The following is a 20,881-nucleotide window of genomic DNA, read 5'->3' as shown; positions in this document are numbered from 1 at the left end:
AGTGTCACACGAATGTCGGTCAGGAGTCACACAGATGTCGGTCGGGAGAGTCACACCGATGTCGGTCAGGAGAGTCACACCGATGTCGGTCAGGGGAATCACACCGATGTCGGTCAGGAGTCACACCGATGTCGGACAGGAGAGTCACTCCAATGTCAGTCAGCAGTCAAACCGATGTCGGTTGGGAGTCACTCCGATGTCGGTCGGGAGTCACACCGATGTCGGTCAGGAGTCACACCGATGTCGGACAAGCGAGTCACACCAATGTCGGTCAGGAGTCACACCGATGTCGGACAGGAGAGTCACTCCAATGTCAGTCAGCAGTCAAACCGATGTCGGTTGGGAGTCACTCCGATGTCGGTCGGGAGTCACACCGATGTCGGTCAGGAGTCACACCGATGTCGGACAAGAGAGTCACACCGATGTCGGTCAGGAGTCACACCGATGTCGGACAGGAGAGTCACACCGATGTCAGTCAGGAGTCAAACCGATGTCGGTTGAGAATCACTCCGATGTCGGTCGGGAGTCACACCGATGTCGGTGAGGAGAGTCACACCGATGTCGGACAAGCGAGTCACACCGATGTCGGTCAGGAGTCACACCGATGTCGGACAGGAGAGTCACTCCAATGTCAGTCAGCAGTCAAACCGATGTCGGTTGGGAGTCACTCCGATGTCGGTCGGGAGTCACACCGATGTCGGTCAGGAGTCACACCGATGTCGGACAAGAGAGTCACACCGATGTCGGTCAGGAGTCACACCAATGTCGGACAAGAGAGTCACACCGATGTCAGACGGGAGAGTCACTCCAGTGTCAGTCGGGAGTCATACCGATGTCGGTCGAGAGAGTCACACCGATGTGGGACAGGAGAGTCACACCGATGTTGGTCGGGAGAGTCACTGCTATGTGGGACAGGAGAATCACACTGATGTCGGTCGGGAGAGTCACACCGAAGTCGGTCGAGAGTCACACCGATGTCGGTGAGGAGAGTCACACCGATGTCGGACAGGAGAGTCACACCAATGTCGGTCGGGAGTCACACGGATGTCGGTCGGGAGTCACACCGATGTCGGTGAGGAGAGTCACACCGATGTCGGTCGGGAGAGTCACACTGATGTCGGTCGGGAGTCACACCGATGTCAGATGGGAGAGTCACTCCAATGTCAGTCAGGAGTCACACCGATGTCCATCGGGGGAGTCATACCGATGTCGGTCAGGAGAGTCACACCGATGTCGGTCGGGAGAGTCACACCGATGTCGGTCAGGGGAATCACACCGATGTCGGTCGGGAGTCACACCGATGTCGGTCGGGAGTCACACCGATGTCGGTCGGGAGAGTCACACCGATGTCGGTCAGGAGAGTCACACCGATGTCAGACAGGAGAGTCACACCGATATCGGTCGGGAGTCACACCGATGTCGGTCAGGAGTCACACCGATGTCAGTGAGGAGAGTCACACCGATGTCGGACAGGAGAGTCACACCGATGTCAGTCGGGAGAGTCACACCGATGTCGGTCAGGAGTCACACCGATGTCGGTTGGGAGTCACTCCGATGTCGGTCGGGAGTCACACCGATGTCGGTCAAGAGTCACACCGATGTCGGACAAGCGAGTCACACCGATGTCGGTCAGGAGTCACACCGATGTCGGACAGGAGAGTCACTCCAATGTCAGTCAGCAGTCAAACCGATGTCGGTTGGGAGTCACTCCGATGTCGGTCGGGAGTCACACCGATGTCGGTCAGGAGTCACACCGATGTCGGACAAGAGAGTCACACCGATGTCGGTCAGGAGTCACACCGATGTCGGACAGGAGAGTCACACCGATGTCAGTCAGGAGTCAAACCGATGTCGGTTGAGAGTCACTCCGATGTCGGTCGGGAGTCACACCGATGTCGGTCAAGAGTCACACCGATGTCGGACAAGCGAGTCACACCGATGTCGGTCAGGAGTCACACCGATGTCGGACAGGAGAGTCACTCCAATGTCAGTCAGCAGTCAAACCGATGTCGGTTGGGAGTCACTCCGATGTCGGTCGGGAGTCACACCGATGTCGGTCAGGAGTCACACCGATGTCGGACAAGAGAGTCACACCGATGTCGGTCAGGAGTCACACCGATGTCGGACAGGAGAGTCACACCGATGTCAGTCAGGAGTCAAACCGATGTCGGTTGAGAGTCACTCCGATGTCGGTCGGGAGTCACACCGATGTCGGTGAGGAGAGTCACACCGATGTCGGACAAGCGAGTCACACCGATGTCGGTCAGGAGTCACACCGATGTCGGACAGGAGAGTCACTCCAATGTCAGTCAGCAGTCAAACCGATGTCGGTTGGGAGTCACTCCGATGTCGGTCGGGAGTCACACCGATGTCGGTCAGGAGTCACACCGATGTCGGACAAGAGAGTCACACCGATGTCGGTCAGGAGTCACACCGATGTCGGACAAGAGAGTCACACCGATGTCAGACGGGAGAGTCACTCCAGTGTCAGTCGGGAGTCATACCGATGTCGGTCGAGAGAGTCACACCGATGTGGGACAGGAGAGTCACACCGATGTTGGTCGGGAGAGTCACTGCTATGTGGGACAGGAGAATCACACTGATGTCGGTCGGGAGAGTCACACCGAAGTCGGTCGGGAGTCACACCGATGTCGGTGAGGAGAGTCACACCGATGTCGGACAGGAGAGTCACACCAATGTCGGTCGGGAGAGTCACACTGATGTCGGTCGGGAGTCACACCGATGTCAGATGGGAGAGTCACTCCAATGTCAGTCAGGAGTCACACCGATGTCCATCGGGAGAGTCATACCGATGTCGGTCAGGAGAGTCACACCGATGTCGGTCGGGAGAGTCACACCGATGTCGGTCAGGAGAGTCACACTGATATCGGTCAGGAGTCACACCGATGTCGGTCAGGAGTCACATCGATGTCGGTCGGGAGTCGCACCGATGTTGGTCGGGAGAGTCAGACCGATGTCGGTCAGGAGAGTCACATCGATATCGGTGAGTAGAGTCACACCGATGTCGGTCGGGAGAGTCACACCGATGTAGGTCAGGTGTCACACCGAGGTCGGTCGGGAGAGTCACACCGATGTCGGTGAGGAGAGTCACCCTGATGTCGGTCGGGAGAGTCACACCGATGTCGGTCAGGAGAATCACACTGATGTCGATCAGGGGTCACACCGATGTCGGTCGGGAGAGTCACACCGATGTCGGTCAGGAGTGTCACCCTGATGTCGGTCAGGAGTCACACCGATGTTGGTCGGGAGAGTCACACCGATGTCGGACAAGAGGGTCACACAAATGTCGGACAAGAGAGTCACACCGATGTCAGTCGGGAGAGTCATACCGATGTTCGTCAAGAGTCACACCGATGTTGGTTGGGAGAATCACACCGATGTCGGTCGGGAGAGTCACACCGATGTCGGGCAGCGAAGTCATACTGTGAATGTTGAAGTGTAATTGATGTAATGGTGATTGTGTAGAATCAGTGTTTGGGTTACTGTTGGAGATGAGGAATTCTTAGCAATGTGGGCCATCCTATCATTTGGTCGGAATGGTAGGAAGATTCTGGAGAAGGTTGAGGGAAGATTTTTGTGACTGACACTGGTGTTGGTCTTTGTCGTTGTTCGGCGGGAGATGAGGAGAGAAGATACTGGAGGGAGCTGGTTGTAGGTTTTGATCCTGTGGGAAACACTATTTGATGGAGGCAGGCATGGAGGTTTGCCAAGGATCGGTGAATATGGCTTTGGAAGATTTGAGCTCCAACCTGTGCAGATTTGACAGTTTAAGTATAATAGCCCTTTAGTTTTTTTTCTTTCTTTTCTTTACTAACTGTTTGGTTAAGTTAACATTCAAAAATATAATTCTTTACAATTGTATATAGTGTGCAATTTGTTATTTTATGCCGACTGGCTGTGATTGCCCTAATGATTGGTTAAGTGGGTTTGTGGTTAAGTCTGTGTTGATCTTTTGTCGGGGAAAGTGATTAATTCACATGATTTTGGAGAGGTTAGGTGTTGGTGCGATTCAAAAAGATTACTTGTAGCTAACGCTTGTCTTCTGAGCGGGCTGAATATCCACAACCTAGATGAATTGTCAATTAGGGGTTTAAGCAGTGTTACATCACTAGGAAAAGTTACACGTATGGAGTGACAATTTGACCAAATGGAGGAGAAAGATATAGTGTTAGTTGAGACCAGCACTGAGGTAATGGGAGTGGGTCTGGCTGCTGCCACTGGGGTTTTCGGAGAGGCACGGCCACGGACCATCCATTCTTTCCAAGCAAATGGAGTGTAGGCGAGAGTACTGAATTGGAAGCCGAGTTTCCGGTAGCCAAGAGCAGAGACTTCAAAGACAGTTGCTCTTGTTTCTGCGGAGCGAGGGGAAGGGGTGGTCTGATATGGAAAGTCTATTAACTCCTCCAGTGAGAGGTAACAATTCTGAGTTGGTATTGCCCTTACATCCCTGATGGATAAATGACAAAGTGCACTGGTAGACAGTCAAAGTTATCGTGGGGTGAGAATGTTCTCAAGAGTGAAGCCAACTCCCGAAGGAGAAGGAGGAATATGGGACTTGGGTTGACTTCTCAGATGTTGGATGAGTGGCAGTGCTCTGATAATGGGAAAAGACAGCGACTAGTAGAGAGTCTGAGAGGGTCGGCTGCTGATATAGTGAGATCCTAAAAGACACAGTACCCTTTGCTGCTTCCGCGGGTTGCCTGCAAGTGCTCGAAAATGTTTTTGTGTGACAGGAAGCCCAATGGAGCTTATGACGGGGTTTCAGAACATGTTTCAGAAGAAGGGGGAGAAACTTTTTGCCTACATTTTTTGGCTAGAGAGACAGCCAAGTTGCTTGCGGTGCAGAAGAACCATTCAAACGGCTGAGGTGAATCAGTCAAGAATGGACCAAGTGGTGAAGGGCACCCAGTCACAGGACCTGATCACTTGCAGCCTCTGAATGTCTCGTAAGACCCATTCCATCCCTCATTTACTGAGGTGATCAGAGAAGTAAGAGAGGAGGAAAACGTGATGGAGGAGTGGGAGGCTTCCATCAGCAGGGTACAGTCCTCGATAATAGCCTCCCATTGCCGAAGTGACCCCTGATGTCCCACAAATGGGGGTGTTACAGGTGTTCATGGCAGGTTTGAGAACTGAGGTGTCCAGGTTCTTATCGGCGGGTGCGGCCACCAAGCATGATAGAGCCGCTAGGGAGCCGGACCCACTGAGGGAACAGACTATGCAAAGGGCCGTTGTTGAATAGGGTCCCATTAAAAGGGGAACAACCGATGTTGTCTGTTACAACTGTGGTGAAGAGGGACACCAGTCGGGCGTGTGAAGGATAGGAAAAAGCTTTGGAAAGTGAGCTCCCGGGTACTTAAGCAGAACGGTAAGTCGGGAAATTTCAGAGACCCAGTGAGGGAAAGGCCTGGCATCTCGGGGGGAGCACATTCCAATCAATGTACCAAGGAAAACACTGAAGTGAAAAATCCTACTCCTGAAGGCTTAGTGGGGCCAAGCTCCACAGATCAAGAGTATTTATGCTACAGCCGTACCTGGCACCAGCTCTCAGGTCACTCTGCTGTACCATTCGTTTTATAACCGGTGCTTGACAAGTTTACCATTGACGCCACTCAGTGCGCTAGTGATCTGTGGTCTTTGTACAGATGACTACCCGTACGATGATTACTTGTTATTGAAGCTGCAGTTTTTGGAGGCAGATGTGGGAGTAGCTGAGGTCCTTGATATATTAGTGTCCATTTGTCTCGACCCGGTCGAGAAGGGTGAAACTTCACTTCTTGTGGGGACAAATACTCCCATTGTGAGGAGGTTAGTGGGAGCCTACAATGAAAAAGTTGGAGAGAGCTTTCTGAAAACATTGTGCATTCACCCTGTGTTCTGAGCTGCTTTTGAGGAAGTATGTGACCACACTGGGCTGGATGACGAGCATGAACAAGGGACTGTGTGGTTCACCCAGTCAAAACCAGTCATGTTACGGTATGGGGAAGTAGCTAGAGTGACAGGAAACCCCAAATTTCCTGTGAACAGGATGACAGTGATTGTCAGGAACACAATGGAGAGGGAGGTCACTCTCAGTAGGGGAATAACTCTCTCCTTGCAGGCTTCCACAAACTTCCTCACAATAGGAGTATTTGTTCCCATAAGAATTGAGGCTTCACCTTCATAAGCAACTTTTTCTGGTGACTGTGATGTCTAGTTTTCTGGTGAGACAAGCAGTTTAGAAAGGGAAAGGGAAAGTTGACAGCCAAGTCATTCAACTTTGGTGACCCCCCCATCCCCCCGTACCTGGAGGTTGGAAGAGAAGATGTTGAAGTTTGAAGATTTCTTTTCTACAGATGAGTTTGATTCCAAGAGCATTCGCCACACCATCCGAGTGACAGAAGACACCCCCTTCAGAGAAGGGTCTCAGCGACTGGCACCCGCTGAAGTGGAGGGTATTCAATAGCATCTGTGGAAGCTGGAGGAAGCTGGGATTATCACTGTCCAGAAGTGCCAATGCATCCCCCATAGTGGTGGTGAGTAAAAAGAATGGGAAGGTATGAATGTGTGTTGACTATTGGACTCTGAACCTTTGCACAGTTCCCGACCAGTATACTCTTCTGAGGATCGAGGATGCACTGTCCTGTCTGAGTGGAGTGAAATTGTTCAGTGTGCTGGATCTGAGGAGTGGATATTATCAGATACCCATGAGGCAGACAAGGAGAAGACAGCATTCATATGTCTACTTGGATTCTTTTTGAAGGGATGCCCCAGAACATGTCCGGAGCTCCAGCTACTTTCCAGTGTGTGATGGAGAAAATGCTGAGGATATGAACTTGTTTGAGGTGCTGGTGTACCTGGATGACCTCATAGAGTTCAGGTCCACACTGAAAGGGCATGAGATGAGGCTACTGAAGGTGCTGGGCTGCCTGAAAGCTGAAGGGTTAAAACTTTCTCTGGACAAGTGCCAGTTCTGCAAGACGTTTGTCAGCTATGTTAGGCACATAATCTCGTGGGTTGGTGTAGCTACCGATCCGTCGAAGATAGAGGTGGTAACCTCATGGTCAAGGCCCCAGACTGTGAGTGCTTTGTGCTCATTCCTTGGGTTCTGTGGTTACTATCGGAGGTCTGTGAAGGGCTACGCGAAAGAGAGTCACCCTTTAAATCAGTTTCTGCATGGTGACCCTCCCTTGGGGAAGAAAGGAGAGGAGGGTAAAGGGTATCTTAGCCCTTTGGAGCCTTTTGGACCAAGGTGGGATGTAAAATGTGAAGAAGCCTTTCAGTCGCTGAAGGAGCTGCTGACACAGATGCCTGTGCTGGCTTTTGCAGACCCCCAATTGCCATATGTACTGCATATGGATGCCAGCAGAGAGGGCTTAGGGGGTGTCCTGTATCAGGATCAGGGCACCGGGTTGAGACCTGTTGCGTTTGTCAGCCAGAGTCTGTCACCCTCTGAGAAAAACTATCTCACGCACAAGTTGGAGTTTCTGGTGTTGAAATGGGCTGTGGTGGATAAGTTGAGTGACTACCTCTATGGTGCCAAGTTTCAGATGAGGACAGACAACAATCCCCTCACTTATATCCTGACCTTGGGGAAACTGGATGCCACAGACCATCGGTGGTTGGCAGTGTTGTCTGCCTATGATTTCAGCCTGAAAGTAGGAGCATTGATGCTGGTGCTTTGTCCTGACATGTTCACGGAGGGCCAGAAATGGACGGAGAGTGGGAGAACATTCTTGCACCTGAAGTCAAAGCCATGTGCTAGTTTTCCATCACGGTGAAGGCAGAGGCAAGGCAAGGGCAAGATAGAGCAGTGGGTCATCTGGGAGCTTCTGGTTGTGCCAATCCACAAGCTTACTGGATCCTGACTGCTCTGAATATGGAGCAGTTGCCTAAGTTGAGTCCAGGGGAAGTGGCTGCTGCTCAGGAAGATGAGCCTTGTATAGGTACTGTTTGGTCAGCTGTTGCAAAAGGGGGCATGGCCCAAGCTGAAAAGACAAAACACCCTGCTGTATCTCTATTGCTGAGAGAATGGAACAAACTGGAGTTGAGGAACCAGGCTCTATACTGGATCACGGCACCCCCAGACCAACCTTGGTGTTCCCAACTGGTTCTGCCGGAGAAGAATTGGAGGAGTGTGTTGAAGTCACTTTATGATGATTCTGGCCACTTGGGGATGAAAAGACACAGTGTTTGGGTTACTGTTGGAGATAAGGAATGCTTAGGAATGTGGGCCATCCAAGTGAATACTTATGAAAATCAATTATTTTGTGTTTTATATTTATAATTAATTTAGAGTTGTAAAGAACTGTTTCCACTTTGACACAGAAGAGTCTTTTTCTGTTGATCAGTGTCAAAAAAGCCAAATTAAATCCACTGTGATTCAATGTTGTAAAACAATAAAACATGAAAACCTCTAAGGAGGGTGAATACTTTTCATAGGCGTCTATCAGCTTAATTACTGAGATTACGATCTTCCAGAGATTTCCATGTAAAGAGCTGCTCAGGGCTGACTCAGCATTGCTTCCTTTCTGAGGTACGGCCCATTGGAGCCACACCTCAAGCAGCAGGAGTTGAAAAATCTGAGAATTTATTTTTATTCACCAGGTAACACTGAGATCTCTTACATGAATCTTAAAGAAAACTGCAGTACAAACAATCAGAAGTTTTCCTTTTCCTTGGTAAGTTATTCTTTGTGATTCTGACTTGGAATTAGAAATAAAACTGTTAATAGAACATAGATCATAGAAAATGGAACAGTACAGCACAGTACAGGCCCTTCGGCCCACAATATTGTGCCGACCATTAAACCCTGTTGTTTCTTTCAGCTTTCTGTTTCCCAGGCAGATTTGTGATTCATTAAACCCCTAATTTATAATTAATGCAAATATTACGTCAAACTATTGCGGGATTGCACTTGGACTGGTGAGCTACACTGCATCTGCCCAGCAATTGGCAAGATGAGCAAGATCCCTTGTCTACCCTGAAAGGAGGTGAAATTGGAGAAGAAGACAAACTGAGAGGCAGTCCACGACACTGGTGCTCTCTTCCTCTCTCCCTCTCTCTTTGGATATTGTTGGATCCTACAATGATCCTGTGCAGAAAGAGGCCAGCTGTGCCCAGTGTCTGCAGCGATACAGAGTGAATAGTGAGGGAACTGAGGGACAAGAGGATAGTGAGAGGAAAAGGTGGACTCAGGCAGCCACTTGGTACTGGATACAGGTTCAAATGTGTCAGTCTGGCTAGACTGGAAACATCAGTGCTCAGCTAGCGGACACTGAAGTTAGAACGTGCTGTGAAGGAAAGCCTTCCCTATAAATGTGTGCTTGTGGTGCTAGACAAGTCTATTGTTTTGGATGTTTCTTTTGCGATCGCAGGACACTGTTGGACATTGATTAAGTAGGCCTGTTTCCGTTGTTTGTTGGTGATACAGGAGGCAAGGCAGCAGTGTCACCTCCGTTGTAGTGAAGAATAGGCCTCAAGCCACTGCCTTGTCTGTTGCTGCAGTCCAGCTGAGGAGGAGATGCCGGAGGCAGTGCAGTCTGGTATCTGTGCATTGTTGATAGGTGGCTTTGCCTCTCCATGCTGTCCTCCAGTGTTGGATAAATGGAATTACAAGTTGGACTACCAGGAACCATCAACTTGCGGGATCTGTCTCTCAGGATCTTGGACTGAAAATGTGGTTTTGCATGACTACGTTCTTTTTTCCTTTCTCATTATTTTGAAAGCGCATGTATGTTTTTGCACCTTGGCAAATCCACGCTAAATATCCAGATATTTACATGTGCTGCGATACTTGTTGAATAACTTGCGTTTCGAAATAAAATCAAAGAAAAAAATTCCAATGGCAATGAAAGCAAAACGCAGGAAGGTAGACACTGAGTGCCAAAATTTCTAAGACACTTGGACACTAGATTACTTCTTCATCAAGCAAGCTGGGAAACTAGTTTGTCTCATTTGCCTAAAAAATGTTGCTGTGAAGAAGGTGTCAAAATTCAGGTGACATTACGAGACCCGCCATAGTGGAAATTTTAACAAGTTTACTGGGCAAGCAAGGAAAGATGAAGTTGAGCGAATGAAGGCTAGTTTCAGAAAACAAACGTCATATTTTGCCAAGAAAAGCAGTGAAAATGAAGGAAATACCCGTGCCAGCTATGCAGTCTCAAAACGTATTGCAGAAAAGATGAAGCCTTTTACAGATGGAGAGTTTGTCAAAGAATGTTTACTGGCAATAGTGGATATTGTTTGTCCTGAAATGAAATTTTTATTTGCATCTATCAGCCTGTCTTCAAGAACGATCACGCGGCGAGTTGAAGAAATGTCAGCAGATGTTAAAAGTTGTTTAAGGGATGCCTGCAACGAATTGCAATTTTTTTCAATTGCACTTGATGAGAGCACAGACTTGAGAGACACTGCTCAACTTGCTGTGTTTGTGCGAGGAGTGACCTCAACTTTTCAAATTTTTGAAGAGTTTATTCAATTAATTCCTATGAAGGACACGGTTACTGGAGCAGAGATTTTTGAAGCTTTGTTGAAAATGAAACTTAATGTGTCGAATCTAATTGGCATCACAACTGATGGGGCACCAGCAATGGTGGGACAGGAAAAAGAAATCATCATATTGCTGCAAGGACAAATGGAAAACCTTGGTTAAAACCTGGTTAAAATCCCAAAACCTGGTTAAAATTCATTGCATTATCCATCAAGAGGCATTATGTGTCAAGTCTTTGAAAGTAAAGGATGTTATGGACATTGTTGTGAATTCATTAATTTGAGGCAAAACATAACTAGATGTATTTAAACGGATAATTCCCATATTTCAAGTTTTTATGGCATTTATCTGGCCCACAGAGGCAAAAAGGTTGCCAACCCCTGTTATAGGTGATACTTTCTGCCTTAGTTTTCAATTTTGCAGGAGTGAATTTTGCCTCCATTTGAAACAATCTTTCAATTAGGGTAGTCTTGCCATACATAAACATTTCTCCCTGGTGCTGTGCTGCGTTTATTGTAAACATGCAGGTATATTGCTCATCCTAAGTAAGGCGTGAGAGTTCTTTCCCACAGAATGCTGGCTGTCCTTGTTAGTCCTTCAGAGTCTTTCCATAATAATCTGGCAAAGATATCTTTTGTATGATCAGCAAACGTGACTTGTCGCTTTGTGGCCTGGTTACAATATCCAATGAAATGTAGACATTGTAAAAGATTTACTACATAAAGCTTTGAAAATCTAGTCTTAAAGAATACCATGACTTAGTTTCATGAAACTATCTCTTGGCCTGATTAATTTTTTGAACAGTGATGTGAACTGTATAATATTTGCCCCATTTTACCTGCCAACTGGCTGAAAGCACTTCAAAGGAGGCTATCTAGAAACAAGGGCTGAAGATGTATTGCAGGAGATGGAACTGTCATGTCTGCTGTTCCAGTCCTGCATCTCGTATGAGAAAAAAGAGATTAACATGGGATGAAAAGTCGACATTGCCAGAATTTTTCTTAGTCAGCCATTAAGCAACTGCCTGCCCCACTTTTAGGGCTCGCCATAAACGGTCTCACAAGTGAGTCAAATGAGGTGCCATGATAGAGCCGTGGTTTCACTGAAGAGTAATGAAATTCTGTCAAACGTTACAATTGTTTTCAAAACTTCCATTGAATGTCTGCAGGATTGAACAGGTAATTTAATTACTATTCAATTGCCCCATTTTTTATGAAAAAAAGATTTACTGTAAGATAAGATACTTTAGGATAAGATTTATTGAATTAATATAAAGATGTACATCAGAGGTTATTTTATGACACCAGTCCACTAATATTGCTTATCAAGAAACTGGAAATTTAATATTTTAGATGAGAAAAGATTAGCTTTATTTGTCACAGGTACATCGAAACGCACAGTGGTTTGCACTGTTTGCTTCAAATCAAATCAAATCAGTGAGGATTCTGCTGGGCAGCCCACAAATGTCACCATGCTTCCGGTGCCAACATAACATGCCCACAATTTACCCTCACTTTATACTTAAGACCACACGACCATAAGATATTGGAGCAGAATTAGGCCATTTGGCCCTTCATGTGTGCTCTGAAATTTCATCCTGGCTGAATCAATTTTCCTCTCAGCCCCAATCTCCTACCTTCTCCACATATCCCTTCATACCCTGACCAATCAAGAATCTATCAACCTCTACCTTAAATATACATAAAGACTTGGCCTCCACAGCTACCTATGGCAAAGAGTTCCCCAGATTCACCACTCTCTGGCTAATGAATTTCCTCATCTATGTTCTAAAGAACGCCCCTTTATGAGGCTGTGTCCTCTGGTCTTAGACTCTCCCACCATAGGAAACATCCTCTCCACATCCACTCTATCAAGGTCTTTCACCATTCAATAGGTTTCAATGATGTCACCTGTCATTCTGACTTCTAGTGAATATAGGCCCAGAGCTATCAGATGCTCTTCATATGACAAACCATTCAATGCTGGAATGATTTTTGTGAACCTCCTTTGCACCCTCTCCAGTTTCAGCACATCCTTTCTAAGATAAGGAACCTAAAACTACTCACAGTACTCCAAGTGAGGTTCACCAGTGCTTTCTCAAGTCTCAACGTTACATCCTTACTTTTATATGCTAGTCCTCTTGCAATGAATGCTGACATTGCACTTGCCTTCTTCACTACAGACTCAACTGGCAAATTAACCTTTCAGGAATCCTGCACAAGGACACCCAAGATCATCTGCACCTCAGTTTTTTTGTATCTTTTCTCATTTAGAAAATAATCAACCTTTCATTTCTTCTACCAACATGCATGACCATACACTTCCGGACATTGTATTCCATCTGACAAATCAGTTGGAATTCTTTGAAGAAATAACAAGCAAGAGAGACAAAGGAGAATTAGTTGAAGTTGTGTATTTGGATTTTCAGAAGGCCCTTGACAAGGTATCACAAATGAGGCTGATTAACAAGCTCCAAGCCCATGGGACTACAGGAGAAATTCTAGCATGGATAAAGCAGTGGCTGATTGGCAGAAGGCAAAGAGTGGGAATAAAGGGGGCCTTCCCTGGTTGACTACCAGTGACTACTGGTGTTCCACAGGGGATTGTGTTGGGATCGATTTTTTTGGATGACTGAACAATTTGGATGACAGAATTGATGACTTTGTTGCAAAGTTTGCAGACGATATGAAGATAGGTGGAGGGGCAGGTAGTTTAGATGAAATAACTTATTTGCTCATTTTCCTAATCTGTCTAAGTCCTTCTGTAGCTTCTATACTTCCTCAAAACTACCTGCCCCAAGCCAATTGTTTGAAATCAAGTGACCTTACCTGCTATCTCAAAGCTGGGTGTGTCTGCCTGCACTCACACCACCCCCCTGCCCCTGGCACTCCTTCTCTGCCACCTGTCCCACACCCCTCCTGCGACACTCTACCCTCACCATTCCCAACATACCTTGCTCCTGCCAGGTTTACAAACTAAGCCTAAGACTTTTGCACAGTACTGTAGATGGGCTCATAGGTGTCATCAATTCAGTCATTTTGGAAAAATGCAATGTATACAGTGACCCTACCATATATCTTTATCTCCCTCCCCTTGCCACTTTCTGTAGGGATCCTCTCCCATTCCCTCATCCAATCATCCTTCCCCACTAATCTCCTCCTGGCACTTATCCCTGCAAGTGGGCCAGGTGCTACACCTGCCCATTCACCTCCTTCCTCACCTCCATTCAGGGCCCCAAACTGTCCTTCCAGGTGAGGCAACCTTCACCTACAAATCTACTAAGGTCAGCTATTGTGTACGGTGCTCCCGATGCAGCCTCCTCTACACTGGTGAGGCCCGTCGTAAATTGGGGGACCACTTTATTGGGCACCTCCACATCATCTGTCTTAAGTGGGACGATCTGGCCAAACGTTTTAATTCTGATTTCCATGTCTGGTGTGACGTGTCGATCGATGGCCGCCTCTTGTGCCAGGAAGAAGCCACCTTGAGAGGCAAGGAGCAATACTATATTTCATCTGGGTACCCTCCAACATGATGGTACAAACATCAATTTCTCCTTCCAGTGTACAAATTCCACTCCTCGCCATTCCTCTTTTCCCCACTCTGCTCTTTTACTTCTTCTCATCTGCCTATTACTTCCCCTGGTTCCCTTTCTCCTTCTTCTTCTATGGTCCACTCTCCTCACCAATCAGATTCTTTCTTCTCCTGTCCTTTACCTTTCCCACCCATGTGGCTTCACCTATCACCTTCCAGTTGGCCACTTTCCCCTCCCCCCACCTTTTTATTCTGGCATCTTCCCCCCACCCCCAGTCCTGAAGACGGGTCCGAAACATTGACTACTCTTTTCCATAGATGCTGCCAGACCTGCTGAGTTTCACAAAAATTTTGTGTGTGTTGCTTTGGATTTTCAGCATCTGCAGATGTTCCTGAATTCATGTAGGTGCCTGTGGTATCTCTTTTCTATTCAGATTCATAAAGATTTCACCCATGGGCTCTGTCTATATGTCTTAAAGCAGCCAGCATAATCAAAGACCCCACCTACCCTGGACATTTTCTTTTCTCCCCTCTCCCAAGGAGCAGAAGGTACAAAATCCTGAAAGCATGTATCACCAGGCTCAAGGACACCTCCTTCCCCACTGATATCAGACTCTTGTATGAACCTCTTGCATGATAAGATAGACTCTTGGCCTCACAATCTACTGTACTTAGATTAGACACTCAATAGATGTACCGTGGAGAGCATTCTAACTGGTTGCATCACCAACTGGTACGGAGGGGCCACTGCACAGGATTGGAAAAAGCTGCAGGAAGTTGCAAACTCAGTCAGCTCCTTCATGGACACTAGCCTCCCCAGCATTGAGGAGATCTTCAAAAGGCGATGCCTCAAAGAGGTGGCATCCATCACAAAGGACCCTCATCACCCAGGACATGCCCCCTTCTCATTGCTAGCATCAAGGAGGAGGTGCCGAAGCCTGAAGACACACACTCAATGTTTCATGAAGAGCTTCTTCCCCTCCACCATCAGAATTCTGAATGGACACTGAACCCGTCGACACTTCCTCAGTATTGTTTTGCTTCCTTTTTGCACTATGTACTTAATTTAAAAAATATTGCTTATAATTTAGTGCTTTTATTATTATATGTTGCAGAGTACTGCTGCTGCAAAACAACAAGTTTCATGACATAGGCCAGTGATATTAAACCTGATTCTGATTCTGTGGACCCACATTCAAAGCTTTAAGACAGCTTCTTTCCCTCCGCCATCAGGTTTCTGAACAGTCTATGAACACTACCTCATCATTTGTCTCTTCCACCGTTTTTTTATTTTGTAACTTACAGTGATGTTTTGTCTTGATTTGTACTGCTGGCACAAAGCAACAAATTTCACGATAAATACACACAAAATGCTGGAAGAACTCAGCAGGCCAGGCAGCATCTGTGGAAAAGAGTAAAGTCAATGTTCAGACTAAAAACCTTCAGCAGGGCTGGAGAAAAAAAGCTGAGGAGTAGAGTTTAAAGGTGGGAGAGGGGAGATTGAACCACCAGGTGATAGGTGAAACTTGGAGGAAAAGGGATGAAGTAAAGAGCTGGGAAGTTGATTGGTGAGATGAGGTGAGAGAGGGAAAATAGATGGGAAGTGGTGGGGAGGGGGCGTGACGGGCATTACCGGAAATTTGAGAAATCGATGTTCACGGCATCAGGTTGGAGACTACCCAGACAGAATTTAAGGTGTTGTTCCTCCAACCTAAGTGTGGCCTCATCATGACAGTAGAGGAGGCCATGGATGGACATATGGGAATGGGAATGGTAAGTGGAATTAAAATGGGTGGCCACTGGGATATTCTGCTTTTTCTGGCGGATGGAGTACAAAGCTGGGCGAAGCAGTCTCCCAATCAACATCGGGTCTCACCAATATACAGGAGGCCACACCTGGAGCACCGAACGCAGTATATGACCCCAACAGACACACAGGTGAAGTGTCACCTCACCTGGACGGACTGTTTGGGTCTCTGAATGGTAGTGAGGGAGGAGGTATAGGGGCAGGTATAGCACTCGTTCCGCTTGCAAGGATAAGTGCCAGGAGGGAGATCAGTGGGGAGGGACGACTGGACAAGGGAATCACGTAGGGAGCAACCCCTGCGTGAAGCAGAAAGTGGCAGGGAGGGAAAAATGTGCTTGGTGCTGGGATCCAGTTGGAGGTGGCAGGGGTTTTGGAGAGTTATATGCTGGATGCGGAGACTGCTTAAATTTCACGATATATGTCAATGATAATGAGCCTCATCCCAACCATTCAGGAAGATTTAATTCAGCAAGAGTCACCACCTCAGGAAAAGTGAAGAGAAATGAAACGTACCTGAAAAGTGTATAATATTTTAAGATTTGAGTGCGGCACTAACATGAGCCAAATAAATAATTTTATCAACTGTGCTCTGTGGCACGTTTGACTCCAAGGTGAATTCTGACTGTTGTCAAATTACCAGGCAATGAACTACATTGAGTCCTTGAATATTACTGAGGAAGGTCACCTTGAGCAGGCTTGATTCATTTGGTAGGATGCAATTTTGTTAATAAGAATGTGCACAACAGCTGTTGACTGCAGAATATTCATAAGTGTGTGTGGGTAATGAGATGAGCCAGAGTGGTATTGATTGGAATCTCATGGAAATGAATATGCTGTTGAAGTGAAAGTATATGTTGTCTTTTTGTGCTTTGTGCTGCCTCATAGCTGACCTTCAGACAAAGTTACTGTTCTGCTGAGTCTTGGATCACCATTTATAGAGAAACTCCAGTCCTTGTGACACAATCATATTTTTTATTGAACTATCATGCAAAAGTCACATGTATCTAAGGATCTTTTCTCCAGGCGTGTCCTAATTTAGCAGAAGTTAGAAAGAGAATCTAACTAGTGTGCCCAGACCACTAATAAGCTGTAAGGAGCTGGTTTAAATTGACCTGTAGTTTATCTTGCTTTTTCATCTCCTCAGGCTGTGGTCGTTTGAATTTTATTTTTTTTTAGCAATAATTTTGTGAATGGGCTGATATGTTGAGAATGCAATAACTTAAATGAATTAAATAACAGTGTGTGCAGTGATACAATCTGTTGTGTGACGTGGTACAACTCCTCCTACAGTGTGTGTTTATATTGATCAATGCAGAGCAGAAAAGATCAGTCTATTTTTCCTGATGTTATGATACACTCTCTCCATTAAAGAAACATTATATCAGGTATGGTGGTAACATCTAACACGCGTCTCTTTAACTTGCAGAAAGGTGCATGCACTTGACCTAAAGACAAAAGGTTATTGTCTTTTGTAACAAAAAAATGACTTTATTTGCTTTTTCCAGTTAAGAAAGAAGAAGAGGAAGTTGAAGATGGCATCCCAGGAATTCGTCCCTCCAGATGGTGGCTGGGGATGGGCTGTGGTCATTGGATCTTTCATCGCTATTGGGTTTTCATACGCATTTCCTAAAGCCATCACTGTGTACTTCAAAGAAATCCAGACGATCTTTAATGCCTCCTACAGTGAAATTGCGTGGATCTCTTCACTGACACTTGCAGTCATGTATGCTGGAGGTAGGATAACAAACTTTTGTTCCCTGGAACTTTGCAGCTGGCTCTCACCAACCCTTTCCAATGCCAGCTTGACACAAATACATCGGTGCATATATGGAGATTATGTGAAGGATGTTTGGTATATTCATTGGTACACTTGCACATATTTAGTAGAATATTCATTGAAAACTACACCAAGAAACCTGGAATGTACTGAGAAAACTAGAATGATACAACACTCATAGTTTCAAGTTACTGAGAGCATTTGTAGTTACGTAGAGTATAATTTTAGATTTTGAGCATATTTGGAGTTAATGATTACTGAATTTTACCTCTGTGAGGTTACTCCTTCCTGCATTATCAATATTGCTTTTAAGCTGCGCCCAGTGCTGTAAAGAGTGAGGATAACTAGAATAAGTTTACAATGTCTTGCTTCAAGTTGATAGTTCATGATTCACACGTTTCTATGACTTCTCAAATTGCACAGCTCTTTTTTTGGTTGGGCAATTTTTGTTTTGATGCTGTACCAGTAATGAATAATATTGTTTAATCTCAATAAGCTGATATAATTCTGGTTTCACTTTACTGTGTTGTCGGCAGCCATGTATTGGATGCTGAGTTACATTAGGTGAATAAGTGTGGAACACAATGCCAAGAGATGAAATATTATCTTAGACAGTAACAGCTGTAAGGTGAGTGTGCAGTACCCTCACCCACAGCTCATCACATTACGTTAACAATTGCTCAGGTGATAGATTCCTCTCTTTGAGTTCAGACATTGCGTGTTCAAATCCCACAGGTGAATTAAACACAAAAATGTCTTCTAACTTTCCAGTGAGAGGAAATGGTGCACCCTGGGAGGTTAAGATCCTGTTGGCACTGTCTAATAGATAAACCATAATCTCCTGGCATTGTCTCAAAGAAGAACAAAGAAGTTATGGATGGTGTCACATTATCAAAGCCTACAGTACAATCCAGACATTATCATGTTGCTTTTGTGGGAAGACACGTATGTCTTCATTTTAAGTTTCTGGTATCTGCAGATTTTTTTTGATAGTTTTTGTTTACTGAGACATTCTGCCTGATTGTCTCCAGTATTACATGAGTGACAATGTGTTAGAATATTTTTTAATTGCCTGTGAAGGTACAGATATTTTTTGTATTAAGGTGTAAGGTCCTAAGACTTTTATTTTAGAATCATTAAGTTTGTTCTACCATCTGATCATGGTTAATTTATTATTCCTTCTCATTCCCATTCTCCTGCCACTCCCTGTAACCTTTGATACCCTTACCAATCAAGAACCTAATAACCTCTCCTTTAAGCATACCCAATGACTTGCCCTCGAGAGCCATATGTACAATGAATTGTACAGTTTCACCACCCTCTGGTGAAAGGAACTTCTCCTCATCTCTATTCTAAAGGGATGTCCTTTTATTCTGAGCTGTACCCTCTGGTCCCAGATTCACCAGCGACTGGAAACAGCCTCTCCACATCTACTCTTGTCTGTGCCCTTCTATATTTTGGAGGTTTCAATGACATCCCCTGTCCTTCTAACCTCCCGCCAGTACAGGACCAGAGCCATCAAATGCTTCCTCATATGTTAATCCTTTCATTCCCAGAATCATTCTCATAAATGTCTTTTGAACCCTCTCCAATGCTTCCTCAGGTATGAGGCCCAACACTGTTCATGATGTTTGTTTATTTATTGATTGATTGAGATACAATGCAGAATAGGCCTTTCTGGCTCTTCAAGCTGCACTGTCCAGCAAATCCCTATTTAACCTTAGTCTACTCACAGGACAATTTACAATCATCAATTAACCTACAAACAGTACGTCTCTGGAATGTGGGAGAAAACTGGAGCACATGAAGGAACCCATGTGGTTATGGGAAGAACATACAAATTACTTACAGGCAGCATGTAGGAATTGAATCCTGGGTTGCTGGTTCTGTAAATCATTGTGCTAACCGCTACGCTACCGTGCGATGGGAATTGAACCCGGGTCGCTGGTACTGTAAAGTGTTGTGCTGACCACTACACTATTATGCCATATTCCACATGTTTTCTGACCAATACCTTAGCGTTACATCCTTGGTTTTACATTTTTGGCCCTCAACATGAATGCAGTTACTTTCCTTATTACCAACTCAACCAGCTAGTTAACCTTTAGGGAATTCTAGCCTTGGACTTGCAAGTCTCTTTGCATCTTCAATTTCTGCATTCTCTCCCCATTTAGAAAGTAGTCTTCACCTTTATTCTTTCAGACAAAGTGAATGCCCATACATTTCCCAATGCTGGATTCCATTTACCACTTCTTTGCCCATTCTCCTAGTTTGTCCAAGACCATCTGCAGACTATCTGATTCCTCATCTCTACCTGCCGCTCCACCTATCTTTGTAGCAGCCACGATCTTGGCCACAAAGCCATCAATTCTGTCATCCAGATCATTTACATTTTATCAGAAAAGCAGTCCTGAACACGAATCACTGGAGAACACCACTAGTAACTAAAAACCAACCAGAAAAGGACCCCTTCATTCAGACCTTTCAGGACAACCAATCTTCTATCTGTGCTAGTAACTTTCCTATGATATCAGGGTTCCTATATCATTTAGCAGCTTTGTCTGTGGTGCCTTGTCAAAGGCCTTCTGAAAATCCAAGGAAACAACATCACTGACTCTCCTTTGCCTTTCTGGCTTGTTACTTCCTCTGGGAATTCCAACAGATTTCCCAGGCAACAGCTCCCTTTAAGGCATCTCCCAACTTTCTTAATGCTATGGACCCCTACCATTAGCTGAGGAAACTGTGGAGGCCAGGTTTGGAGCCCCTTCTGTAAAGAAACCATGCTGACTTTAGCCTATAGCATGATGTGCTTTTGCATACCTTTAAGGCGCATAGAAACATAGAGCACAATACAGGCCCTTCACCCCACAAAGCTGTTCTGAACATGTCCTTACCTTAGAAATTACCGAGGGTTAGCCATAGCCCTCTATTTTTCTGAGCTCCATGTACCTATCCAGGAGTCTCTTAAAAGACCCGATCGTATCCACCTCCACCACCATTGCTAGCAGCCCATTTCATGCACACACCACTCTTACCTACATCATATGTCTACATGCTGAAGCTTTTCAGTCTGTTGCAAGTCATCACTACAATCACCAAGATCCTTTTTCATCGTGAATACTGAAGCAAAGTACTCATTAAGTACCTCTGCTAACTCCTCCGGTTCCATACACGCTTTTCCACTGTCACACTTAATTGGTCCTATTCTCTCACCTGTTATCCTCTTGCCCTTCACATACTTGTAGAATGCCTTGGGGTTTTCCTTAATCTT

At 45.8% G+C, this 20,881-nt stretch overlaps 1 protein-coding gene across 4 annotated transcripts in view; it reads left to right on the top strand.

Moving 5' to 3' along the window:
• LOC140193025 (monocarboxylate transporter 2-like) overlaps positions 1 to 20,881 on the top strand; it is a 226,264-nt gene that overhangs the window by 59,044 nt on the left and 146,339 nt on the right. For 2 of the 4 annotated variants that reach the window (XM_072250480.1, XM_072250477.1), the window contains exons 1-2: positions 17,174 to 17,218; positions 17,339 to 17,567. In XM_072250480.1, coding sequence (XP_072106581.1) covers positions 17,366 to 17,567 — 202 coding nt within the window. In that variant the 5' untranslated portion in view covers positions 17,174 to 17,218; positions 17,339 to 17,365. Of the gene's footprint in view, positions 1 to 8,649; positions 8,682 to 17,173; positions 17,219 to 17,338; positions 17,568 to 20,881 lie in introns of those variants that run through there. The other 2 variants (XM_072250479.1, XM_072250478.1) reach the window with 2 other exon arrangements.

Source organism: Mobula birostris, unplaced genomic scaffold, assembly GCF_030028105.1.
Source record: "Mobula birostris isolate sMobBir1 unplaced genomic scaffold, sMobBir1.hap1 scaffold_355, whole genome shotgun sequence".
Taxonomy (NCBI): Eukaryota; Metazoa; Chordata; class Chondrichthyes; order Myliobatiformes; family Myliobatidae; genus Mobula; species Mobula birostris.
Note: the sequence above shows the minus strand (reverse complement) of the source record. Positions and strands in the feature narration are given on the sequence as shown.